The following is a 23,360-nucleotide window of genomic DNA, read 5'->3' on the forward strand; positions in this document are numbered from 1 at the left end:
AGGAAAAATCCGTGCCTGTGGCTGCTAATCACTGACAATAAAAGATTTTATTCTGGACCACCAACCCGTGACACCTCTGTAAGAGCCTTGCATCACCCCAGGGTGCCTGGGCGCACAGTTTGGGAACAACTGTTTATACTATAATCAGTGCTACAGGAGGCAGCAAAGGTCATTGTGGGCTAAGCACTCTATAAATTGTCTACCTATATGAATAAATTAGAACAGCGGTTCTCAAACTGTGGCTCCTGACCCCAAAGTGGGTCCCGACCTACTCAGCATGGGGTCGCGACTCCATGTTGTTGGCCATCTGGCTGATTACTTTTCTTATCTCTCAGCCAGATGATCCAAGGAGTCTGAAAAATCTGTTGAATTGTCTTTTTATTTTAGACTCCTCCCATCATTTTGTGCCTCAACAATGCTGCCATGTATGTGCTGTCTGCTGACTACATATGTGACCTGATGACCTTCTGTAGTAATTTGCTGGGGTCCTGTAATTAATTATTTTTATCGTCTTATGGGGTCCCAGAGCAAACTAGTTTGAGGACCCCTGAATTAGAAGGATGAAATTACACCTCACTTGTTGCAATATAAGGAAAAAATAGTTTATTCTAATTCCCATTCTTGCTGATTATGACATATCAAATTTTTTGAGAAGAGAATACAGCCTATTATAGGACACAGTGTTTGACTCCTCATATGGCATTTCAGTAAAGTGCTTTACCTGATTCGGCTTTTTCTTTTGTAAACTTGCCATCCCCCTTAGGGGATTCATACCACATACGTAGTAACTCTTACCAGCTTCCTCTGCAACATTAGAAGGGTTTTCAAACCTGTAAATCCTGAGCACACTGACTTTAAATGAAGACATTAAATCACCCTCTTTTGTTTCTAAGCAAGAAGAGTATTAACAAATTCACCCCTACCAAACTAGGCATTTTCTGCAAGGAGTGCAAAGTTGTGGAAGGCACTTAGCAGACAGAAATATCACTCCATAGAGGTGCGCAGGAAAATGAGCAGTGTTTGACCTGCAGTAATACATGGCTTGTGAAACATCCAAACATAGAGCTACTTTGCAAAAAAAATAAAAAGTCTACTCATTTTATTTTATTTATTTTGTGTGGTATTAAGGAACATCAATTTTTTTTATATGTTTTCCAATGAAAAGGCATGTGAAACATCATTGTGTAGCTCTTCCAAGAATCAAAATGGTTGAGCATTATCCCAATGAATTGAACAGCTATAATATACTTTTTTTTTATTTATTTTTTATATATATATATATATATATATATATATATATATACTGTTTATTCCAATGAGACCTCTGTTGGGATGTTTTGGTCATCTTTCAATCTCATTTAACAAGCCTTTATTCTGCTGGAAAAGATCTGACTGCTCATGCCATGCAACAAACAGATGGATCTTTTCCTTTCTTTGTGTGGTCTTTTTAGATCAGATCATGGTTCTCTAAATGAGTGGCAGGATTGTTCTCTGTTTGGCTGGCACTATTACACTTATGAAAGAAAGGGTCTTATATTCCAGTTGTCTTACAGTAAAGACCTCTGAATGTCTCTTGCCCTGCTACATTTTTCTCTTACCCTGTGATTAACGTTGACAGTGATATGTTGCCAGCAGTCAAACACCAGTTATAGGTCTTGCCAATCCCTGCTCTAATGTCCAAATTAGGTGTCTTTTTTTGTCTTTTGGCATCCATATAGCATTTTAGCTTACAGGAGCGGCTGCATTTAATCTTCATTAACTTTTTGACGCAGGCTTGTGTGGGCAAAGGTTTCGGGAAGCGAACAAAGGATTAGCCTGGGTTCATTATGTAGAAGACAGTCTTAATATTTTTCTTCACATATTGATTTACTGTGATAACAAAATATTAAGTACGTTTTTGTGTTGTATAGATGTCACTCCTCCTGACACTACACTTGCGCTTATATTCAGTTGTGCTCCATTTCTTCTCTTGTTATTCCCTTGTCTGTAGGTAGTGTCAGCACATTGGAGCTGCTCTTAAAGTGACCATACACCTACAGATTTATCTTCAGATCTGGCTGGTTGGAACAGAAATCTAGTAACATCTGAATGACAGTTTGTCAGTTTTCCAGCATTTCCAAGCAAATGGTCAACTATCATTTGCTCTCATCCATAACCATGTTTTTGTTCCAACCAGCCAGATCTGAAGATAAATCTGAGTAGGTAAATGTATTTTCTGATATACAGTATGATGCAGTAGTAAACACTGTCCAGTGTACGACTGTAAAATATATTATTACATGCTACATTCATCTCCATGCCATAATCAGCCAGTTAATAACTTTGCATCTTGTCAGCCGCAAAATGTGCATCTTGTCCTACTTGTGTTTTGGCACTTTAATAAATAAGACCTTTTCAAAACTAAAGGCCCATATACACGATAACATTATTTTTCCAATCTGGATGGATGGAATGAAAATTTTTAAATTGTTGGGGGCAATTTACCATTTGCTCCGAAACATGGAAAACCGACACAAAGGGTAATTTGGTACTTGTTTCCTATCTGGGCGCCCACGATTTTAATCGCGGGCATCGGGGGTAAAATCGGGGCCATCGCGGCCGATAAAAAATCGGCTGCGATGGGCCAGACGCGATGCCCGCGATTTTCCCATAGAGAACAATGTTAAATGCCTCAATTTACCCGCGATGACCGCGATTTACCATAGGAAACAATGTTAAATGGATCAATTTCCCCAAATTATCATAGGGAACAATGGGAAATGGGGCAAAAACACCCCTGAACATAAAAATGTCCCCCCAAAAGTAGTTGACGCCACCCCGCCATCAACGTGAACCCGAAGCGTGGCGAGGTATCCGCGTCCGCTCGCCACACTTTGGGCTCGGTGGGTCGCTGCGCTCGCCACACTATTATATTCTCACTCCACGCCCTAGTGGATAGTAGGGCATGAAAAGGTCGGAGGACGCGTACCGCCGCCCCTCGCGGGCTCGCTGCGCTCGCCACGCTTCGGGTTCACGTTGATGGCGGGGTGGCGTCAACTACTTTTGGGGGGACATTTTTATGTTCAGGGGTGTTTTTGCCCCATTTCCCATTGTTCCCTATGATAATTTGGGGAAATTGATCCATTTAACATTGTTTCCTATGGTAAATCGCGGTCATCGCGGGTCAATTGGGACATTTAACATTGGTCCCTATGTAAAATCGCGGTAATCGCGTCGGTCGCATCGCATGTCATTATAATGGCATACGATGTACGCGCGATGCCCGCGATGGGCGCCCAGATAGGAAACAAGTACCTGTAATTCAGACAAATTGGTTAAATTCATTTATGCAGATGACTGCTTTTGTCCATTTTCTAGCTTTTGGGAGCAAAATGGCAGATTGTAATTTGTTCCCAAAAATTTTCAGCTTTTCATTCCAACCAGCCACATGGAAATATAATCCTAAAGTCTGTATGGGCCTTCAGACAATGAGCCTATTTTTTATACAAATACGTTTTTTGTTTTTTTTTCCAAAAAAAATCTAAGCTAAAATACTTGGCATATCTGGTACATAAAGTCCAATTAAATGACCCTGCACATCCTCAAATGGGAACATCTTGGTCTTTGTGGATGGCAAAGTCAGTATAGTTTATGGGTGGTAGTAATAATAATAAATGATGTGTACCTCACCCTTTTGGATTTTTAATTGTGTGCACCCCAGTACACTACTTGTGTTTTGTTAAGGTGGTACCCTGAATATAATTTGGAGGAAATTAAGTATAAGGAGATAAAGTCTGTTTTTGGTGTTGGATAAAACCTCTGAAATTTCTCATCATGGTGTATTTGAATGATGTTTGTGTCTTAAGCTTCCGGATTAATATTTTTCTGCAATCTGGCAATTGAACAATAGTCTGCACACTCCCAAAGCTAGCACAGTGCTTTTTTAGATTTGAAGTTGGCAGAATTGCTATTCAGCATATTTTATAGATGTATACTGTAGGATACACTCAGATATCTCAGTAAAGATATGCACAATAACCATATTGTCAACAGTCTAGTGTGTGTGCTCAATATCCTTAACATTGCAACATTGCATGCTTCTGCAGGTTGTTAACGACAACTGCTGTTGTCTGAACATGCAGCACAATAACCAGATTGTCAACGACTGCATGTTCAGTGGAGGGGGGGCATGTTACGTCCCTGAACGATATCGTTGAGTGTGTATGCACCACTGATATCAGCAGTGGATTGAATAGTCTATTGTGTCTGGGGCTTAATGATCACTTTAACCATCTATAGATTGTAAGGTTGCGAACAGGGCCTTTTTGTCAGTAAATACCCAGTTTGTTGTATCACGGTTTGCAAATGTAAAGCTCAATAGAATTTTCTGCGCTATGTAGGAAACAGTGTAAATAAACCATCCCCAGCTGAGACATTCAGCTGAACACCAAACCCAGCTCCCATTTTATCTTGGTCATTGCCCATCTGTATAGGCAGGCATACAGCAACTCTGCTTGAAGCTATAATACCAGCTAAAGTGGTCAACATTTTGAACCATTTAATATATTGTGTTCTGTAACATGCAAACTTTTTTATTTATTTGTTGAAGTAATATTTGTATGTGTTAGACGTTTTAATTGGTACAAACGGAGCTGGTTTGCTTTATTTTCCATATTTTATAATGGATCATGCACCATAGCATTCTAGATTTAATTTTTTTTACCCAGGTGTTTGATTTTTAAATATGAAAATTGTTTGCTATTTGTACAGGTACAGGAGAAAGTGGGAAGAGCACATTCATTAAACAGATGAGAATAATCCATGGTTCTGGATACTCTGAAGAAGACAAAAAGGGCTTCACCAAACTTGTATATCAGAATATCTTTACTGCCATGCAGTCTATGATACGTGCCATGGAGACATTGAAAATTCCCTACAAGTGTGAGCAGAACAAGGTACGAGATGGCTGGTTTTTGCACAAACATTGCTGAAATTGCTTTTTATCAGTTTATGGATCTTCTAGGGCATAGGGGGGTATGCAATCACCAGCATCCATCTCCCTGCGGGGGAGAAGGCCACCGGGCCCTATTCAATGCTGTCTTCCTCTACAGCACAGGTCTTCAACCTGTGGCCCTCCAGATGTTGTGGAACTACATATCCCAGCATGCCCTGACAGTTTTAGCATGCACTTATAGGAAAAAATGTGGCAATGCATGTTGGAACATGTAGTTTCACAACATCTGGAGGGCCACAGGTTGAAGACCCATGCTCTACAGCATTGAACAGGGCAGCTCGGCAGAACGAGCCTGACTTCACAAGCAGTCAGGCTCGTTCTGCTGAGAACGGCCGGGAAGTGACAAGCACCCAGCTGCAGCTTGCCTCTTCCCGGTTGCAGTTCACGGCCACGCCTCCTTCTCACCCTGCTGCAGGCGGGACATTGAATCCCGCCTTTGATTTCTCGGTCCAGCAGACCGACAATGGGACAGGGTCACTTGACCCCAGATTAAATACCCCCCCCCCCCCATAATTGGATTAAATGGTTTTTATTGGCAGTCATTTTTACTTTTCAATAATTAATAATTGGGTACATGAGTGTGTGTGTGTTTCCCCATCTCCAAACCACACAAAGAATGACTGGATTATTTTAAGTACTGAATGCACTGATTTTTTGCAGTACAAGAATTTGTGTGTGATTGGGAGGGGGAACGGTATGCAGTCTGTGGATAGACAATGCCACTAATGGTCAACACCTAAAAAGGGTCAACATACCTTAGGCCGACGCTGGCAAAAGGGCAGCATAGGCAAGGTTGACAGTCAAAAGGTTGATATGAGTTTTTCATGATTTTTTTTTTTTTTTTAAAGGTAGTTTTTCATACTTTATTATATAAGTGGGAATATAATAGTGTGCCTAGTGCAGCTAGGTACCGTGCCCGAAACATGGCAAGCATATATACGGTCCATGTTGACATACAATTATAAAGACCCCCAAAAAATCATGAAACATTTTAATTGTCAACCATAAGCTTGAATGTCAACCCTTTTTGGTGTAGACCTAGACTTCCATATCGTAACCATTGAGGGAACTCCTCACGCTTCTGCCAACATGATCTCACAATCCAATTTTTTTTAGTGTGTGTGTCTACGATCATGTAGGATGATATTAGTATAGTAAGGCAGCACGCATGGTGTAATGGTTAGCATTACAGCCTTGCTGAGGTCATGGGTTTGATTCCCACCATTGTCCTAACTCTATGGAGTTTGTATATACTCCCCGAGTTTGCATGTGTTCCCTCCAGGTTTCCTCCCATATTTTAAAAATATACTGGTAGGTTAATTGGCTCCCAACAAAAAAAAAATGTTTGTGTGTGTGCATGTGGTAGGGAATATAGATTGTAAGTTCCACTGGAGCAGGTACTGATGTGAATGTTCAAATATATATTATGTGCGCTAAATAAATAACTGGTGGTAAAATAATAAATATTACTTGAAGTGCAAATTAATATATAAACAGAAGTCTGTCAGTTCCAATTTGCACGAAGTACCTTGGAAGTGAATATAAAGTAATGGTACGTTTCGTTGGGAGCAATTTATTTGTTGTTGGGTTGTTGTTTCTAAATGGTTTTTCGTCCCCAGGGCAATGCACTCATTGTAAGAGAAGTCGATGTAGAAAAGGTGTGTACTTTCGAACAGCCCTATATAACTGCAATCAAAAACCTTTGGAATGACCCAGGTATCCAGGAATGCTATGACCGGCGGCGGGAATACCAACTGTCCGATTCCACAAAATAGTAAGTCTGGGCAAATTATTTTTTATATTTTGGTAATGGTTGCAATTTGGAAAGAAGAAATGTATTCCAATTTATAGTGTGTAGTCAGTATGGTCGTACGATCTAATAACTGCAATAACCATTATATTATGCAACTTGGAGAGTTGATATGTAAAGGAAGAATATTCACTTACGCAAAATGTTGTCACATATTTTACAAATCCATAGATGACCTGAAAAAACATGAACTTTTGGTGTCCCAAGGACCAACTTTGGGTTCATGCATCTAACTGGGTCTAAGTGCACTACATGCACATAAATCAGCATGTTCTTTAAGTGAATATCTGTGTGGGGGTCCTAAAGACAGTTTTTGAGATTCACTCTGGTACTAGAGGTCGCAAACACTGAGTGATAACAGTACCCACTCTAGGCCATGTAATTGTCTACTGTAAGGCCACATGTTAATAGCACTTACAAAACATGGCACTGCAAGAACCAAGCTCGCCAAATGCTGTACACATGTGTGCCTCTTAGAACAGCAATATAAACTGCTCAATCCATATAATACCCTCTGGTGCTTGATGGTGAGGGCTTATCATTAGCATATTATATTTAATTTGGATCTGGTATAATGCATTGCACAATGTTAATGTCCCAAATTTTTTGTACAACTTAATGCGACTGCAGTGTCAAAGATATGTGTATATTGGTAATTTCTGCAAGCTATGGTCAAACAGCTGTGCTATCTCTCACTTTTTGTCATCTTCTTCTTCTACACCTAGCTACATGACAGATGTAGATCGCATTTCCAAGCCAGGATACCTGCCCACACAGCAAGATGTACTGCGTGTCAGAGTGCCAACAACGGGTATCATAGAGTACCCTTTTGACCTGGAAAACATCATCTTTAGGTGGTTGCAATATTATCTACTAAAAAAGTCTAAAGTTGCCGTTTCTGACATTTTTTATTTTTGCACATACGCTGTAAATGCTGAGCTTAGCAAAAGCCTGACATTAAAAGAATATTCAGGATTTCATTCCATGTGAAAATGTATTACGTTTGCACAGATATACTGTAACATTTAAAGGGAGATTTACTAAAGATCCTAAAACGGAGCAGTTGTGATGTTGTCTGCAGCAGCCAAGCAGTTGCTAACTATCCTCTCTCTATTGCATGCTAGAAAATGATGGTTTTTCATAGATGTTATTGTGTGTACACACGGTGCGAGTACCGAACGATGCGATCAGATCGCATAGCATGGCATGCATGCTGTCTGCATACAACTTTGACTATATAGTGCAGATCTGCACTATATAGTCAAGGCAGCCAATACTTTCTGCTTGCGATATGTCGTGAACGCGCACCGGGTTGCAAGGGTTAAAAACCCACGCGAACCCGATGAGATTTTGACTATATAGTCAAAATCTCATCCAGATTGTACCCGTGTGTACACACCATAAGTTTTGATCGCAATATGTTGGGAGCATTTTTCAGATTGTCCATTAAATCCTGCAATTAAACTTCATCTCAGAGTTTTTGGGAATCTGCAGTCATTTGAAATGACCTTTTCAACTCTCAATGTTTGGAGACCGCTCTTAACTTCATTTTAATTGAAAAGTGAGTTGTGCATGCTGTTGGTACCCTTATGTGGTCATAGAAATAGCAATTGGATTAGTTCCGTCTGATCAGTTGTTCCAGTACTGTTTACATATTCTATCAAGGTAGGCACATCAAATAATGTTTAAAATCCTTTAATGCTACCACCACTATAATGCTTGCTATGAAATGGCATTCCTTCTACTCCTAGTGGAAGCAGGGGTATGGCTTCAGTGGAATTTGCTTTAGTTGCTATCTCTGCTGCATTAGGAACCTGCATATCGGAGGGCAGCTGTGTTGCAGCGGACCCTTTGCTGTAAGCTACTGCAGGCAGTTTTATTGGTTTAGATGCTGTTGTAATAGGCTGGTACTATTAAAGCAATGGTAATAACTTAATATGGCTAGGAAGCTTTGTTTACATATGTTCTTGTTTGTGCTTTCCCCGTTATTGAATATAGTATTTTATTAAGATCTTTCTGCAGTGAGCTGGCTGGTTTTTCCAGTTATGAGGGAATTCAATTGTTTAATGGACGTTGGACAATTCAATTGTTGCTCTGATCAGACACCCATTAGCTGCAGGAGAGCCAATTCTTGCAGCCTTCAGAGACGGTGGCCTTCAGAGACGGTGGGAAGAAATGTCCAAAGAGTCTGGTTTGGCTCCCGAACTGAGCTTTTGGGCGCATCAAAAGTACAGTAGCCCTATTTGAGCAATAATTGAATTTTCATGCTGTTTTAATCTAGATTTTGGAAATCCAGAAAGTGGTGACTTTTCTAGTTTGCAAAGCTCAACTAACTGTTAAACAGGCTACCAGAGACTACTATAATGTGTTCTTTGCATTACACTTAAAAAAAAAATATATAAGTAATTATCAGCTCATTAAGCACTAGCTGTACATTGGTCGCCACACTCTGCTTCAGGCTAATTGCTGAGTGAGTCCCTCTTCACAAATGTTGTAGATTTGACCCAGAATATAAATGTTCTACATAATGTAGGTCAGAGAACTGGTATATGTCAGGACAACCGGTGTCTAGAGGTTTGTAAGTTTTCATGCCTCCTGAGACTACTCTATATAAGCAGGATTAAATTTTGATTTATATTCCTGTTTTCCTGTATTAGATATTTTACTTTAATATTACATATTGCCGTCAAGAGGATGGCATGTTTTTCAAGGAAAGGCCCTTTCATGCTTGCTTATTGCTAGCAAAGACTACCGTGTCTGTCTTCTTTCACACCTACTACTAAAACGGTAGGCTCTTTGAAAATGCTGGTATACAAAGTGATAGCAACAATTGAAAACAGCATCTGCTATTTTGAGTTTGCCTTCTGTAAGTAAAGTATTGTAAACAGGAGTGGGAAGAGGTTATGAGTGGACTCTTCTGGTGGATAATTTTCCACGTATAAGCGTATTTGTGGAGAGCAGGTTACAGAAAGCTGACTAGAGCATTTTCAAATACTATTTTTTTTTCTTTGCTGCTATGCACTATATGTGGTATTAATCATCTCTTTAACTTTTCAATCAACTCTGTTTCTTCCCTTTGTTTGCCTATATCCCACTGACCTGTAGGTTTAAGCGTGTGCCTAGTGGCAGGCTGTATATGTGTTTCTGTGGTGCAGAACTTTCACCACATAGGGGTTTGCAAGTAACATTGGGCTACGCCATACTTAGTCTATTTTTAAAGCTACATTTTTCTTTATCCATGTCAGTCCAGGGATCATACGGAGTGAAAAACTATCCATGTCAGTCCAGGGATCATACGGAGTGAAAAACATTGTGGGACCCAACACCCTAGAAAATGTTGGCCCTGCTCCACTGTTTGTGGGTCCCGTCACACATAATGGGGATCGAGGGCACATGGCAACTGGTAGAGTGCTGGGTGCAGGTAGCAGTTAGTGTTGGTATGGATTATTGGACCTCGTCTAGATAAACAGTCAAAAAGTTGACAACTTTTGGTCAAAAGGTCGACATGCAGTATGTCAACAGTGACAATAGGCAGACATGTTCAAAATGTCTGCACAGGCAAAAAAGTCAGTATGAGAGGTTGCTACATGAAAAGGTCGACATGAGTTTTTCTTATTTTTGGCGTCAAAGGCAACATGGACCTCTAATTAGTGTAACGCGTAACCCCGCATGGCTCGCTTCGCCCTCCATGCTTGGGGCCTGGTGCCTCACTTTGCTTGGCCGTTCTCGAGTGTAGTCCACATGAATGGCAAGGTAGGAATAAAGGTCCAAAAAAAATTCAAATCCGTTTTGAAAAATGCATTTCGACCTATTGCATGTCCAGCTAGACCAGTGGTAGTCAACCCTAGCCCTCGAGAGCTACCAACAGTTCACATTTTCCAGACAACCTAGCTGCTGCACAGCTGCACTCATTAATCACTGACACATTTTGAAAGCTACACAGATGGAGCTAATTAGCTCACTTGTGATTCTGTGAGGAGACTTGCAAAACATGCACTGTTGGTAGCTCTTGAGGACTAGGGTTGGCTACCCCAGACCTAGACCATGCACAGGCAAGGAACCTTTGGCCATCCATCTTTTGAACTACACATCCCAACATGCCCTGCAACAGTTAAGGATTGACAAATTGCAAAACTGTAGCAGAGCATGGAATTGTTTTTCAACAGCTGGAGGGCCAGAAGTTCCCCATCCCTGTTATAGACACTGTAGATCTAACAACCGAAAACCAGTTTGGGTAGAGGGGCAAAGGGCAAGCATCAGTTTGTAGATATATTCACTAACAGGGTGGTAATTTCACAAACAGGGGAAACACTTGATGGGGTCCCATTGCCAAAGCATCAATCCACCCTAACTATACAGCCCAGGCTGGGGATTCTTGAGGCGTTGCCCCCACCCTCTCTAGGATACACCAGAGCTATCCCCCACACCCCTGGGTGGTGGGTGCAAGGTTGATAGCTTGTGTATAAAGTAATATTGTCCTTTTACAGTGGGGCCATGGGTACCAGCAAGCTTGCCCTGCATGCGGGTACTTGGGAAACCACAAGTATAAGCCTGTGGGGCATTAAGGGCCTGCTGGTACCTATAGTCCCCCTGCAAAGGTAATATTAAAATAACCATACAGTACCTATTGTTTGAATATTTTATTTATCTGCCCCTTCACCTTGGGGACAGTGGCCTTTAAGCCTTTTTTGAAATAGCCGCTGTGTCCCCAGGGCTTCCTCTGGCATCTATATCTGTGATCTTCGCCTGGGGGCAGCGACCTTTAAGCTCTTTTTCATTGGCCGCCATACCAGAGTAGAAGTCATGGCCTCTTGACCCCCTGTTTTACACTGGCTATTATAACCAGCCCAAGATTGCAGGGTGATGACGCAGCGAGATGTGATTGGAGTGGCCATTTTGAAATTGCAAATTGATTCACTTGGTTGTGTACATCATTGAGAGCGCTGCCAAAGAAAACAACTCTTGATTTAAGCGCTCAGTATTAACCTATTGCAGGGTACCAATTTCTCTTTATGTATAGTAAAGTGGCCTGATGCCACTCCAATTGTCTTCAATTTCCTCCAACAAGTGCTTTAATTGGACTCTGGTTTATGCAATATCCTAGGTCTTAAGGTGCCCACACACGCACCGATCCCGGGGTGCGTTGTGGGCTTAACTAGCACACATAGCATCGCATCGTATGCCTTGTGCATGCAATGCAATGCGATGCTATGCTATAAAAAGCTAGTACAAAAAGTATGTGCAGCACATACTTTTTGTACTGTGCGATGGGGTGCCGCGGGAGCGCGCACCCCATCGTATAGCATCGCACCGCCGGGATCGGTGCGTGTGTGGGCTCCTTTAGCATGAACTGGCAGAAAATTATTTATTAGACATAATGTTTTTCCAGTCCTTCATGATTGTTCCTTACTTAGCCCACTACAGCTATGCCTTTTTCTTGCTGACAGAAATGTAGGTTAGCTGGATCATACCTACCATACCCCATCCATTGTAGTTATGCAAGCAGACCATTTATCTCTTATTATTGAGGTTTCTATTAGAAGGGAAAAGTGTACAATAAAAAATCTCTGTGGTAATTTTTTTTCCATGGATCCTCCATTACAGCTCTCAGATGTTTTTTCCTCCCTTTTTAATACATTTTTTATGAAGTAATTGCTTCAGTAGAGAAACGTTTTACTTGACTGGTGTTTGTTGACACTTCCTGTCTCTTTGGTAGTCAGTCTTACTGATTACTAAGGCGCCAAGATTTGGACAATTTATTTATTGACACTTATGACCTAATGGAGTCGGTAATTGGAAACAGCAGTGATAATGTATTGACCATCTGATTTGAATACTTGATGATCTGCCCACAAATGTGGACAGATTTGGCCTAAAGTAGTGCATTATAATTTGCCAGTATATGGGTAATTTAATATCTGCTTTCAAAGGATGTTCAAATCCTGTTGCTTGTTAAAGCTACGAAAGTAAAAAAAAAAACTAACTCCTCCCAAACCTTGCTTCTCTCCTATTGTATCATGGATAACTAATGTCTCTATTCAGGAAATGTTTGTCCTGCACAATAGTTTTATATTGTCCTCCTACTGATATAATGCCAGATGTATCCAGCTTCAAAAAGTGATACAATGGAGAGTGCTAAACAGCTGCTAGCCAATCAGCTCCTAACTTTCATGTTACAGGATGAGTTTGAAAATAACAGTTAGAAGCAGGTTGTCTGTTTATCGCTCTCCATGTTATAACTTTTTGAAGCTTGATACATCTGGCCCATAATGTCTGCAAAAAAGGATGGCTGTGGTAGTATGATAGCGCACCGGAACTAAACATTTGCTACAGGAGACTAATTACAGTGGTTCCGGGGTTTCTAGCATACTGTTGTTTAGTTTAGTTATGACCTAGTGTTTCCAATGTGACACATTAGCAACTTTATTTTCTACTGTATGGCTAGAGGTGCTTTTAAATTGGCTTGAATTGTTTTTAACTCGATTTTGTTATACAGAATGGTGGATGTTGGAGGCCAGAGGTCAGAACGGAGGAAGTGGATACACTGCTTTGAGAACGTTACTTCCATCATGTTTCTTGTAGCCCTTAGTGAATATGACCAAGTTCTTGTGGAGTCTGATAATGAGGTGAGCATCACCACTTCTTATTATGCAATCCTTTTGTGTTTTACTTATCTTGCATTCTATTGTTTTATTTTTTTGCTCAGAAATGAGTAGTGCAGTACACAGTACTACACAGTATGTATACTTTATATGATGTATGACACCATTATAGAATTCAAAAACAAGTGTGTAAACTTCCAGATAATCTCCATTAGGGATATATTTACAAAGCCTTGAATGCAGAAAAAGTGGATGAAATATCAACACAATCAGCTCCTATCCTTTGTCAACACACAGCCTGTAACATGACAGAAGCTGATTGGCTCCTACTTTATCTCCATCCAAGGCTTAGTGAATAGATCCCATAATGACATGGACATTAGGCAAGATTCTTGCCCCACTAAAATGAAGTGGGCCTGTTCCAGTTTGGTTTAAACAGTATTGTAATGATTGAGTGGACACTTATGGGATGTTCTGGTTCCTACCATCTTTATTTACTTCTTTTCTCCTAGAACCGAATGGAGGAAAGCAAGGCTCTATTCAGAACCATAATCACATACCCTTGGTTCCAGAATTCCTCAGTCATCCTGTTTCTAAATAAGAAGGACCTCCTTGAAGATAAAATCATGTACTCTCACCTTGTAGATTACTTTCCTGAGTTTGATGGTAAGTACAGTAGTTATAAATAAATAGCTCAGGTTTCATTTCTATCTTCTAGGTATAACTGTTACAAGTATCCTATATCTTGTATAGACATTACCACTTCAAAGCTTCTTAGGGGTTTGGGATTGAAGTTTAGTACAGTGGGACCATGAGTGGCTAGTGCTACTACAGTAGTATCTGCAGGTATATATTTATTTTCTGTGGGTTCCTGCAGGCAGAAGACATAATAGATTTCCTTCACTGGTTCGATCATTTGCAAGAAAAACAAAATCCAGACTTTAACAATAGATTATTAATTGGAAGGAAAAGGTAAGACCATGGGAACAGATTCTGTTTCATAGAGGAGGAATGTGAATACCTCCACAATACACCTCAATGCCCATGACCCACCCACAAAACAATTGTAACATTCAATCTAGCAAATAAATTTGGTTTTACACATGGTGATCTGAGGCTGCTTGGTCGTGGAAACCCAATATGTGAAACTCCCAACTTCTATTTCTTCTGCTGATATTGCTAGACTGTGGTTACTCCTCGCATTTCCAGTTGAAATTTATCAACTTGCTCCAACAGTAATAAAGTGTTTGGGTTCAGGAAAAGTGTAGGATAATGTATTTCATTGGACTCTCCTATTTGCAGATAGGAAATAATGACCGATCTATGGTTCAATTACTAATGTCTGTTGAAGGATCATTCTAGACCCTAAAAGAGTGTCATGGGGGAGTTTTCCCCACACTCGACCTTAAAACTTTTAGGTGTTGTGGGATTAATGAGTAATCAATGGTCTTTGATGCCCTATCATTCACAAAATGGGGAATAACAAAAGTAATCGGTTAATCTCCTCAAGTAGAATTTTCTTGCGACTCATTGAGTTATGTTATTGTGTGGCAAAGAGGGGTTAGCATGTAGGATGGTGTGTTGATGGTGCTATATAGGGCTGGTGCAAATACCTTCTAATTAGGACAACTGCTGTCACCTGCCAATGGATGAGGATGGTCGCATAGACCAGCTAAATATACATGAAATCTGCAATTACAGCTGCATAGAATGAAGGTTTTGGTGCCTTGATTGGTCAATGATTAGTTGAAGGCATTGCAATGCAGTGGTTCCTAAATGTTTTTTGAATCCCAGCACCCAAGATTTTCAGAATGGTTTTCACTGCATCCAATAGTTTCTAATATTTAAAATAAATATATTAAACTAAGTAAGTTGTGTAATTACGTACTTGGGTTTTATTCTGTTGTGTGGGACAGGATTCTGTTTGGATTGTCCACATAGTTTATGATTGGCATCCACCAAAACTGACGTTGCCTATTCCATTGACCATAAATAATAATAAGTATTCATGGACCACCAACCTGAGGCACCCCTGCAAGTTCCCCAAGGCACCCCAGGGTGCCACCAGACACAGTTTGGAACCATTGTAATGATTGATTCTCTGCAATTTTACTATGTGCTGCAACTGGTATGTTTTTGTTTTTGCATTTACATAGTTTTTCATGCATTTATTTTTGTTCCATGGCCTTTTTGCTTCTTGGCATTCTCACGGTTTCTCTTTTCCAGGCCCTCAACGGGATGCCACAACAGCTCGTGAATTCATTCTGAAAATGTTTGTGGATCTGAATCCCGATAGCGACAAGATAATCTACTCCCACTTCACCTGTGCTACAGACACAGAGAACATCCGCTTTGTATTCGCTGCTGTCAAAGACACCATCCTTCAGCTAAACCTGAAAGAGTACAACCTTGTGTGACCAGGCACCCCAACTCTTCTTCTCGCCTACATGGTGCCGTCCCACTCACTAGCAGACAGTGAAGCACCTGTAAATGTGGAGGAGCCTCCAATCCTACATTTTGTTTTATTATTTTTATTTTTTAAATTGGTGGGTTTCTTTTTTTTTTTTTGCAAAATTAGTGCGAATGCAGCACAGTGCTGCAAGTTTGCCTTTGATATAAGTGGTAAAATTCATGTGATTTTTATTTTTTTATATGTATTTTAAATTGTTTCTACAAAAAAAATGTGTTTCTTGGTCAATTACGATGAGATGAGGTGAATGGAGGCAATGGGGCCTTTAGTGTAGTGTATGCATTTACATCCTACCATCTTCCTTACACTTCGGTTTAGTTTTCACGGAGATACATCCCCATTGCCGGAATTTTCTGGCCTCCAACTTGGGTTTTACGGGCTTGTGCCCATAGTCATTTCCCACCTCCGTTTTTATTTTATTCTGGTGCAATTTAAAATGCATTGCATGTTTTAACACTAAATACAAATGACAGGGCTAAAAATCTGTATACTTGTTAAGGATGACGAAATCAGTTTGTGTGTATGTATATTGTATATCATTATTATTATTTTTTTTTTATATATATATATTTTGAACATATCTAAACCGTTATTTCCCCTCCATTATTTCACCTTTTTTTTTTTTCTTTTATTGGTTGCATATCTGGTTTTTGCAGGGATAAGTCTCAAGACCACTGAGTATAGTTGGGAAATACCATAGTGTATCAACGTTTGCACAGGGAACAGTTTAAAAAGGAAGTTGTAAATCTGCATAGTATCCTCGAGCAAACTTGGACAGAAGTAAGGCTGAAAAATAGGACTTCTCCTGCACAACTTTATCCATCGCGGCACCCCTTTTTAATTTGGGGTTGTCAAAGATACCAGTGGCTTAGAATGTATGTGTAGTGCCAGATATTGGCAACTAGTAATTCCATTATATTTAGAATTCACATTGCACAGTATATTTCTTTTAGAGATCTGCCTGGATTTTGACTTTAAAATATATATTTATATTGGGGTGGGGGCACTGTCATATTCGTGCCATTCTCGGGATGAAAAGATGTAAAGGGCACTAAATTATTTGGAGGATCACGTGACCATTACTGTAAAATATTAGATGTCACTAACTTATTCCGTGACCGTATCAAAGCACAAGGCCACAGATAATTTCTAATATTTTTAATTTACAGTAACATGGAGTCGTTATTCCTTACAATACACAAGGTTGTAAAATACCAAAACTCCATTTAATCGCCAGCTGCTGATTTTTGTTCCTATGCTAATCTCCAATTTGTTTACGCCAAGCTGTGGTCTGTGCCATAGCAGTAATTCAGCTGCATCCCTAGGTTCACAGGAAGGTGCAATAATACAATTTAATGACACTACGTATCAGACGTCATCACTAAGCTCCTATTACTATTGCGACAGAGCCCATGGTACAGAGCTTGAAGCTTTTATAATTCATTACAATGTCCTTCTACCATCTTCCGTCTCTTTAACTTGTTTTTTGGGACTACAGTATGATTCGTTTTATATACTAAATAACTAGCTTTTTGGCTTCCTGACACTTAACAGAACAGTGCCAGCTTCATTTTTCCCTTTACTAAAAATAGCTGCCATTTACAGAGTTGCAGTCTTTTTCTTTTAGAGTTGAACTTCCCGCAAGTACACGCTTTCATTTAAACTATTTTGAAACATGAGTTTGTACAGCTGACGCTGTCCTGTGATAGTAATTCAGTTTCAGATAAGTGAATACAATTTTTTTTACAATCATTTACACAGTATTACAACAGACGTAACAATATAGAAAGGAGCCATTTTCCTCTGACCTGCTCTTATCTTTCTTGAGGGGAAATAAAACCATATATACTAATATATGATGAACTACATCTCATTGACAGATAAAACTGACAATGTAAGCCAAGTACTGACTTTGTGTTGATAAGTTGATCATTTGCTGCTGAATTTGGGTAAGAGTATTTTCTGCAATTCCAACCCCCCCCCCCCCCCTTTTTTTTTTTTTTAAATATGGCTTTCTGCAATTTTTTAATGTGCCTTATGCATTCAATTGGATGGAGTCTACTATACCCTAGAAACGTCAGTATATATAGGGAAATAATATATTGGGAATTTATTTACTCTTATGGCAGGTGACATAACTTGCTGCGAAACATAGTATTGTCTTGACTCTTTCATTAAGAGCATGATTGAAATAGTACTTCTAAAGGTTCCTTTTTATGTAAAGGTTTCGTATTGTGTTTTGACTTTTAACTGTAAGACATTCAGATTTTGTCCCAAAAGATTGCATTGTTTAATGCTCAACTATAGTATTGACTAGTGTTACAAACTTAACCTCACTGCCGACACTGGCCATGCTACATTATAACTGCAGTGTTGGTTTAGAAACCGTCCTACTGGTTGTGTCATGGATTATGATTGTGCCATTGGTTTTTGGTATGCAGCCAGGATCTCTTGGGAATACAGTATAGTTAATGTTATGGCAGCCTAAACCTAAAATAGCTTTTCAATGTTTTCCTTAGAAGTGTCAATAACATTGTGCTTTTACAGTAACCTATTGGTAAAGTCCTGCAAGCGGTCTTTTGTATTTTTCTGTCTATTGCCAATGTTGAGAAGGGTTTGTACCTGTGGGCTGTTAGCCATAAAGTCCCTTTTTTTTCATAGGTGTAGGCATCAGTGTATTTTACCATGCCTTCTTCCACAGAGTGACATTCCTTGCCCTTTGCACCTTGTGCCCAATTAAATAGCTTGATCATTGTTCTGGTGGCAGCTGCACTGTAATGTGTGCTCTCCCAATATTCCAGAGTATGGTCCTGTGATAACACTAAATAAAGTTCACCACTTTTCTTAAATATTCTTTATTATAAGTTTGGGCTCTGAAATCACTTTTTGTCTTATCAGTTTGCAGTGTTTCGCAATTCATTCTGTTTTGTATGATGTACTATGTGTAGGTTTGTTTCTTTTCTTTGTTTTTTAAAAATATGCAATTGTGATTCTCGAAACGCCAATCCTCCCTTCCCACATTGCCATTTCATTGTTGCACTGTGTAAAGAATTTATGATCTACAATTCCCGGTCTACTAACCCGTCATTGAATCTATTGCCTATTAGTGATGTCTGTCAAGATAGTTTTAGATGCAAGGTTTTGGTCCTCTGCTTTTATAAGTCATGAAGGCAAAATTGAAAGCTTTTATAGGAAAGACTTGTTTTTACTTTATATTTTCTGCTACCTCCTTTGTGCTTTTCCCATTGTTTCCTCAGAAACACTCCCCAGACCAGGCCTTCTTGTTGCCATCCCCCTTTCTATTTGTTCTTGTTACTGTCTATAGTAAAAGTGCCAAAGTTGTGGTAATCATGGGCTTTACAGCCAAGCATATTTTTTATTTTGTAGACCATTGTTCGTTTCTTCAAATTAGTTTCTTTATCCAGATAATGCTATTCCAGTGTGTTCCCTTCAGTCAATATCTGATAAGAAACCATATAATATGCTCTTAATTGTTTAGCAAAACTGGTTTAAAATATAATCACTGGGACATGTAATACTAAAACAGTCTTCTGGTATTGTTGCTCTTCAGTGTTAAGGAATGTGGTTAATGTAATACTTTCCTGTATTGTTAATTTACATATTGTAAATCTATGTTACAAGAAGTGTGTATGTAAACCTTTTTTGCTGACGATAATGCGGAGTGAGGCAGAAGGCTTGTATATTATTTATTTACTCCAAATTATTCTGAATAATAATTCCCACCTTTCTGTGTTCCTAAATGGAGAGACTGTTAATTAGCATGGCATTGTCTATACTCTTAGCTGATTTGTGACAAATCCTTTTGCATATTCATGTGACCCATATCTGTACACACTTCCCACCTCCCAAAAGCAGTTTGAAGACCATATAATTGCTCCTCTTTATCCTTACTGAAGTGTCTTACAAAAATCCTTTAGGTTGTAGCGGGGAGAGTGCTAAAATGACTGTGAATTGTGTCCTGGGTACACATTTATTGTGGAGTATGTTAAAAGATTTACATTAAAAACAAGACACAAAATACAAATGGTATTATATCCGTGGTAAAATCACAATTATTGTCAAAATGTATTTGCTTGTGTTTTTTTTTTTTTTTCTTTTTATTATTCAAACTCAAGCTATAAAAAACGTATTTACATTAGTATGGTATACTATACAGTATAAATATACCTATATTTTAGCATTGGTAGCTTTGTTTGGAAAGTGAGAATCCTAAACACAAATACATTCCTTCACAGCCGCTTTTGTCAAACCTATAAACATCTAGATAAATCACAGCTAATAACAAGTTTCTGTTAGGAGAATTGGTTTAATCTCTTCAGATGGAATTCAGAGACTATGGACTCCATAAACAGGGGGGGGCACAGTAACCATAACCAAGGGCCCAAGTTTGATTCCGACACCAACCTTCAGCAACGCAGGTGAAATTATCCATAACGTTTTCTGGAGTTAGGAGAGTATGTGAATATACGGGTCACTTTTTATATTCTGCAACTGGCTCCCATAATAGTTTGTTCTGAATGTACTGCAGATTGGATCCCTCTACACTGAAGGATCAGTAGCAGAACTAAAACAGAACTCCTTCCGCTAGTCTATACAAGCTGTATTCTTCATACTGTATCTAGGCACTTGGTAAATGGCTTTTTTCCCCCTTTTATTTGTTTTCGTTTTGTTTTTTTCTTCCTTAAACTGATTGCTTCATTTCCTGTTCCCCTGTGCTGACTGATCTCCCCTATTGCTCAAATGCACACTGGAATTTGATTTTCATATTGTGCTCCTCAAAATAAATTGTTTCAAATTCGACAGTTTGTGCCTTGCCTTTTTTATTTTGTTTTGTTCTTTTTTTTTTTTTTTTTTTTGTGTGTGAAAAATGACACATGAAATGGATAGGAGTAATGTTCCATACATAGTTGTATTTGGTTTTATTTTTCTATTCGATTTTGGTCATATAAGCAAAATCTATTTAAATTCAAACTCTTACGATTCAATCCCGATGCATGGCCCCATGTCATCAAAATCGAATAGAAAAATAGACTGTGCAGGCAAGACTATATAGTACAGATCTGTACTATATAGTCCAAATTGAATGCGTTTGCCTTGCCGTGTGATTCCATGTCTGTAGTGGCAGTCATGCCTGTATTCTACACATAGTTATGAGTATTTAAAGGTATTCCAGTATAAGTTGACTTTGTTTTTTGCTATACCCCTTTCACACTGACCAATATTTCCCAGGTTATTGCACATGCACGAACAATATTGGGAATTTGCTCAGTGTGGAAGGGTCCTGATAGTATATAGTATATCCCGGGTTGGGCATCCCAGCATTTCAACCCTGGTCCTGATCAGGGTTGAACCAGGGATCGACCCAGGATGCAGTGCAGTGTGAATGTCCTATACCTGGTATTCTTTAAACAGGACTAAAAATGCCTCTGATTGGAGCTTTATTGTGCTCAGACAAGACAATGTTATCATCCAGAGCCCGGGAAAGCAGAGGAGACCGGCAGCATGGCGACATGGACAGTTCAAGAGATCAGAGAGCTGCTCGGTATAAAGAGGGAGGAGGAAATAGAGACCAATAACAGGTGCAGTGAATGATGGTATGGTTCACAAGCAAAATAAACCAAATTTAATTAACTAAACATGTTGTGATGACTTTTCTAATAATAATGAAAGGGTTGTAACTACTTCTGAAACAATGCAGCAAGGTTTTCCTATTGTGAGCAAGAAAAACGTCCATTTCCAATGACATACATATGTATTAGGGCTTTCCTAGGATCCTTGTAAATGGGGCTGTCTCTGGTCGATTCCAGGCCTAAGTGCAGTCTGAAAGGGTACATTCCCGGGTTGTGTCCCGGGAGGCGTAATGGAACACAATCTTGGGTGTAACCCGGCTCTGTCTGTGTGAAAGGGGTATTAGTTGATCTTTGGTCAGAGCCAGAATAGAAATCGCTGCTTAAAAAAATAGATGCTCAGAATAGCTCCTATTCCGGTGATGGCTAACCTTGACTATTCAGCTGTTGTTGAACTACACATCCCAGCATGCTCTGCTACAGTCTTGCTATTTGGCCAAATTATGTAGCGCATGCTGGGATGTGTGGTTCAACAACAGCTGGAGTGTCAAGGTTAGCCATCACTGGCCTATACACTGCAGGATGCATGCCCAAAGCATCTTTTGGCTGCTCCCTGCATTAGCACTACTAGCCACGAGGTGGTGATCCAGACACCCTGTAAGCCAGATGCAGGGACAGTGGTGGTTGTGCTCTGGGTGATGGCAACACTAGCACACCCTTCTTTATGGACCGGTCCCTTGTGCAATCTGTACAAAGTATACAAAATTGGCATGAGATTCATGACCAGTTATCTTTAGGGTTGCATCAGCAAATGTGGTCTCTTCCTGCTTATCCACACAGGCAAAATTAATCTCCTAGCTAGTATGAGTACATATTCCAAAATAATTGTAAGTTTGTTGTGGATAAATAAATTCCAAATTACCAAAACACTGGGACCTAATGCACAATAAAATGTAACTTTATAAAGAAAGTGACTGGATCTCTCTTCCAAGTTGTCTATAGAACTTCTATATTATTCTTTAGGCCGCTGGACTCTGTTACCTCACATATTGATGTGAGAAACAATTGTGGTTACAGTGTCAATGTGGGTGTATGTAGAAGAATTCTAAAACTAGATTTACTGTAAATGACAATTTATGCACATGGAAACATGACAAACCTAAATGAACTACAGTAGTACATGTATTCATTCAGCTGTAAAATGCCCTTGGACTTAGACAGGGAAAGAAGAAAGAACCAAAAAGTCTCAATTATTCAGTTTCTTACTTAAAGACCTTTTTTAAGTGCTGCTGTGTTCAGGGGACTCAAGTCCTGGCACATAATGGATTTCAGCATTCCTCAGAGCTGTCTGTATGAGGGGTTGTCTCCGTCCATGATCGCATACACTACAGTGTACACGGAGAGTTGAATAGGAATACCACTCTTCTACCACTACTACTCTAGCGCTGCGGAATATGTATGTGCTATATAAGAAACTGTTAATAAATAAAGTGGAGTAAAGCTTTAAGGCTAGGTACATACCTAAAATGTAACTGTCCAATATGTCTGGTGGGAACATAAATCTGGAAAATGTACAGTAACATTTGTTTGCATAACTGTGATAAATCGAAGGGTTTTAACCAATATAACTGACTGAACATTTTCTGTTTTCCCAGGGGATTCAGAAATAAAATCCCTGAACTATTTGCAATAATGGCCATGGGTTATCTGGGAATTGTGGCTATTACAGGGTTATGATGCAATGAAAATTATGACTGGGACAGTGTTCTATCAGGAAATACTTTATTAAGGAAGTACAAAATGGAAAAAATCAGACGAGGAGCAAAAAAAAAATACTACATTAATACTATTCAGACCACCAGAACATGGAAAGGAACTGGGCCTATTGCAGGAGATC

General features: G+C 39.4%; 1 protein-coding gene across 1 annotated transcript in view; it reads left to right on the forward strand.

Moving 5' to 3' along the window:
* Window positions 1-20,696, forward strand: part of GNA11 (G protein subunit alpha 11) — a 47,729-nt gene extending 27,033 nt beyond the window's left edge. The window contains exons 2-7 of the mRNA XM_083181416.1: window positions 4,750-4,934; window positions 6,613-6,767; window positions 7,529-7,657; window positions 13,300-13,429; window positions 13,918-14,071; window positions 15,632-20,696. Of these exons, the coding sequence (XP_083037542.1) occupies window positions 4,750-4,934; window positions 6,613-6,767; window positions 7,529-7,657; window positions 13,300-13,429; window positions 13,918-14,071; window positions 15,632-15,822 (944 nt within the window). The 3' untranslated portion in view covers window positions 15,823-20,696. The remainder of the gene's footprint in view (window positions 1-4,749; window positions 4,935-6,612; window positions 6,768-7,528; window positions 7,658-13,299; window positions 13,430-13,917; window positions 14,072-15,631) is intronic.
* Window positions 20,697-23,360: the final 2,664 nt, after the last annotated feature.

The sequence above is a fragment of the Crinia signifera genome, chromosome 1 (genome assembly GCF_055691185.1).
Source record: "Crinia signifera chromosome 1, ASM5569118v1, whole genome shotgun sequence".
In the NCBI taxonomy this organism is placed as follows: Eukaryota; Metazoa; Chordata; class Amphibia; order Anura; family Myobatrachidae; genus Crinia; species Crinia signifera.